Here is a 4,928-nt window from a genome sequence, read left to right as displayed (position 1 = left end):
TGTGTGTGTGTGTGTGTGTACATGTCTGTGTATGTATGTGTATGTATGTGTGCATGCATGCATACATACATGTATGTGTATGTGTGTTTGATGTATAAATTCTTAACTTTCTTTCTCTCTGACTCCTTCTTTTTCACCTCATTTCCTTCATCTCTCTCTCTCTCTCTCCTTCTTTATCTCTCTCTCTCATCTCTTCCTTTTTCTCCTAGTTTTCCTCCTACTCGCCCCCACATTCCCTGCCTTCCTTTTTCTTTTCCTTTCTACCTGTACTCTCTCTCTCTCTCTCTCTCTCTCTCTCTCTCTGCCCCTCCCCCATCTCATATCCACCTATATCTGCTGCCCTTCTTCACAAGTGAATATCAACCATATTAGTTTGTTGGTGGCTGCCAACGTTACCAGACGTGCATGCAGCCAGGAGGATCTAGGAGGAACTCTCTAACACCATCACGACGCCACCTTGTCCACCTCTTCTCAGCTGGCCTAATAACAAAACAAACAAACAAACAATGTACTTTTAATTCCTTAAAGAAAAAAAGAAAACAAAAGAAAAGCTAATATACCCAAAAACTTAAAAACGTGCACATATACATATATACCTATACATATATATCTATACATATATATCTATACATATACAACATATTATTATTATTATTATATATTATATAATTTTCATTATATATTATTTGGATATTTCTATTTATCTTCACTGGAATTTTTTGATGACTTCACCTGTTTTCTGTGACTTCAATGGAATTTGTTAAATAATTTCTTATACAATATATTATTACAATTTACAATTATAATTATTATTTACAATATAATAATAATAACAACAATAACAACAACAACAGCATCAAATTGTATCAGATTTAGTGTGGAGATCTCCCAGAACCTGAAATCGGAAATTATACACACATGCACACATAGGATATACTTAGAGTCATTCCAGATTGCTCCCTCTACATGTATATCTATACTTCAATCTTCAACTCAGTTTAGTCCTTATCCTGATCTTTCGATTTTAGATTTTACTTTTTAAATCTATTTGTTAAATATAAGGACTGAACTGTGAGTGTAGAGGGATAATTTTTTTTGAATTGATATTCGTTACTCCTTGTTCATTATAAACTTTTTAATCAACAAAATTTGGAACTGGCTGTAGCAAGTACATCATATTTTGTAAGGTGTTTGACACTTTTCCCCTGTCTTCATTTAACCATATCTGCTTCACACTTGCTCCTCTGCCGCCTGTTTGGCTCATTGTTAAACTATTTATTCCTTTTGTATCTCCTTTAAGCTTTTTAGTCTCCACTTTCTATGAATATAACAACAAAAACAACTACAATCCTACCCACAAACAAATTCGGTGAAGATATTAACAAGTGACTTAGTTCTGTAAAGCTATTCTCAGTATTTCATTTCCACCTACAAATTTTATCTATTCTTTATTCTATTTTACCACTCACCTATATTTCTTTCTTTTGCTGTTTTTCAAAGAAATAACCCAAATTATCTTTCTTTGAACTGAAACTTATGTTTGTATATTTTTATCACTTCCTTCTCGCTTTCAATACTGTAAGCAAGACATCAGACAAACTTTGTGAAAACTTCAAATTATCAGAAAATATAAATGTAACTTGCCAAAATAGAGCCAGTGACTGTTTATAAGTGAAAGGAGATAGACTCTTTATATATATATATATATATATATATATGTGTGTGTGTGTGTGTGTGTGTTGTATATATAAATATCTTGTGATAACTGAGAAAATAACTGGAATATATTGGATATAATCAATGTTTGAGAAAATAAAGTTTGGAACTGTGTATGTTGTGTTGGAGAGAATGAGAGCATAATTGATATCCAGGTTCGAACTCCTGTACATTGTGTTCAAGAGACTCTTACTATTAAAGAACATTCCATTTACAATTGTTACTGAAATCTGTATCAATTCACCAATATAATCTAACTGGACATTGTTGAAGTCACCACATTTTCACTTTACCTTTCATCACCCTTGCTCCTCCTGAGAAGTGATAGACATCTTGTGGTAACAGGCAGCTCCATCTAGAGCTGACATACAGATCCTTAAAACTGTAACTATATTTCCAAACAGAAAGTGGAAATCTCCAGAAGAATCCAGAATCAATTGAAAGTGGGTATAAATTTCTGCTGGAAGAGGAAGTTTCAATGTGCAATTGGCAATGTGGCTATACCTTGGTCCTTCTCCTAGATGCCATCCCAAGTACTTTTCAGTATTCATCAGTGGTCTGCTAATTGTTAATTTGGTCAGCTCCTACCTGGCTTACTCTCTGTACTCTTTAGTGGCAGTGATCTCTAGCAAGCAAGATGCTGAAGATTATATTGAGCACAGACAAACCCTCGAGGAAAATCCAGCTCCTCCGAAATTGGGGCCGGGAGAAATTGCCTTTTCGTCGATCAGGAATGACAACCACTGTGATAGAACAATGTACCACAATTGGTACTCTCTGTACCACCACCATCAGTACCATCTACACTACGGTAGGTTGTTTTATTATTTTTATATTTCATGTCATTTCACAAACTTTGGCTCCTACCTTTATTAGCCATGAGGTAGCATCTACATGGCCAATCAACCTGTTAGAAATAGCACCCAAATCTCTTTCAAATCAAACTAAGATGTCTTTATGAAAATTATAGTACGATCCAAGCTGGAGCATCTTTGCTCGGTTCTGTTCGCTCAGACCTAACCCAGGATTAAATAGCATCAACTTATGTGAGAATTACTACTTGGTTGCTGGGCCTGCTAGAAGTAGGAGCTAAGTTTATCTCAGATCTTTCACATTACCATCTGAGAAAAGAGTAAGCTTACATTGGACAATGTAGTCCCTTGTAGGTAAAAAAAAAAAATGGCATTGTCACAGTTGGAACACAGTTGATCATTTGGTCTGCTGGATCAAGGCCGAGGGCTAAACAATAGTACCAAAACAGTTGAATATTAACCTGAAAGATTAGCAGTGAGGTGAAATAGCCTACCATAGCTAGTTTATTGATTCTTGAATCATTAATAATTGAGTTGTATTTCGTTTTGTTTATGTTTTCAATTTTATTGTTTTTGATGGAGTTATTGGATTACTGATTGTGGATAATGGAGTATTGATGGGTTACCTCTGCAGTTAGGGGGTTTCTGACAAGACTTCTACATCAGCTATCCCCTACCTTTTTTTGCACCATGGACCTGTTTCATGCAAGACAATTTTCCCACAGACTGGGGAATCACACCCATTACAAAATACAAATATATATATCTATATATCTATATATATATATATATATTACATATCTAATGCAAAAACACTGTACAGACCATGATAAAATAGAATAAAATAGAAATAAAATTATTATATTTATCAATTCGTTTTGCAAGATTTCTGATGCAAAATCATGTGTTGAAACATATTGTTGTATTTCAGAATGGTCATTTTTTTTTTTCCAAATAAACACAAGCACTATATATTTTTCTTCACTCATTTATTACTGTTCTTATTTTATTATTTAACTCTTGTCCATTGTCAAGAAATCTTTCATCACACATCTGTGACCTCTTCACAGAGGTCAATGGACATGAGGTCTGGACAATGGACAACAGTACAAATAACAGGACAGTTAAAATAAGAGCAGCCTGGTACTGGTCCATGACATGTGGTTGGAGACTCTTGTGCTGCATGAAGAATTCTGAATGGGTTACCTCCATAAATAGGGGAAGGGTCTCTGAAAGGACTTTTGTATAATGAGTTATTAGGGAGTTACCTCTGTAGATAGGGGGTCTCCAACAAGACTTCTGCATAAATTATTAATGGGTTACCTCTGTAAATAAGGGACCTTTATCTATCAGAGCCTTTTTATTTTGAGTTATTAAGGGATATCCTTATAGTTAGGTGGTCTGTATCTATTTCGTATGACCTTTATATAATGAGTTATTAAGGAGCTATCTCTGTAGATATTTATATGGGTCTCTCCCTCTCTCTCCCCCTCTCTCCCTTTCCTTTATCTCTTTTTCTCTCTCTCTCCTCTCTTTCCTCTCTCTCTCAACATGTAATTCCCCTAAACATCTAATTCCACTTTAAGTAACTCTTGCCATTGTGCTTTTTTTGTAGTCACAGATCAGTTCTGATCAAACTTTAGATAAAATAACAGATGTTCAAGCTGTGGTCAAACAGTATTTTACTAGATATGGCACATCTAGAAATACATTACTGAATGTGTCCTTCCTGTTTTGTAAAACGGGATAGAAAATTTTGATGGAGATTTGGCTACTATTTCTAGCAGTACGAGACTGATATATTTTCCAATTTTGATTTAGAACTATCTGACAGATAGGTGGCAGTGCCTCCTGATTATGTCACCTATAATGGAGTAACATACATGTAATGCTGCACAATTTTCACCAAGGCGCCATCTTCATGAACATATCATCATCATCATTATTTAACATCCATGTTCCATCCTGGAATGGGTTGGATTATTTGACAGGATTCAATGGATCCAAGGATTGCATCATGCTCCAGTGTCTGCAGCCTGGTTTCTCCAGTTGGATACTTATTTTAATGCCAACTACTCTACAGAGTGTACTGGGTGCTTTTTGATTTTTGGTTTTGTTTTTTTTTTTGTTTTTTTTGTGCCACTAGCTCTAGTGAGTTAGTAAGATCACTAACTAGTGAGGGGCAGCATTTATTTGAGGAAATGAGGGTCTAGGGTAAAGGAGGAGGGAAGAGCAAGCAGGTTCTTATAGAGAAGCTACATGGTTACTCACCTTTAAGAAAGAGTGTAGCAATGATCAGTAAGAGCTGCAAGTCCAGGTGTCTCATTTATTTACTCTTTTACTTGTTTCAATCATTTGACTGCGGCCATGCTGGAGCACCGTCTTTAGTCGAGCAAATCG

The 4,928-nt window shown here is 35.3% G+C and overlaps 1 protein-coding gene across 5 annotated transcripts in view; it reads left to right on the top strand.

Annotated features, from left to right (window-relative positions):
- LOC106877701 (rho GTPase-activating protein 21) overlaps positions 1-4,928 on the top strand; it is a 373,680-nt gene that overhangs the window by 122,323 nt on the left and 246,429 nt on the right. The window contains exon 1 of one of the 5 annotated variants that reach the window (XM_014926655.2): positions 1,715-2,527. The exons of 2 other annotated variants lie outside the window; for them this stretch is intronic. In XM_014926655.2, the coding sequence (XP_014782141.1) occupies positions 2,354-2,527 (174 nt within the window). In that variant the 5' untranslated portion in view covers positions 1,715-2,353. Of the gene's footprint in view, positions 1-1,714; positions 2,528-4,928 lie in introns of those variants that run through there. 2 more of the 5 variants (XM_052970826.1, XM_014926656.2) reach the window with 2 other exon arrangements.

The sequence above is a fragment of the Octopus bimaculoides genome, chromosome 9, assembly GCF_001194135.2.
Source record: "Octopus bimaculoides isolate UCB-OBI-ISO-001 chromosome 9, ASM119413v2, whole genome shotgun sequence".
NCBI classification, from domain to species: Eukaryota; Metazoa; Mollusca; class Cephalopoda; order Octopoda; family Octopodidae; genus Octopus; species Octopus bimaculoides.
Note: the sequence above shows the minus strand (reverse complement) of the source record. Positions and strands in the feature narration are given on the sequence as shown.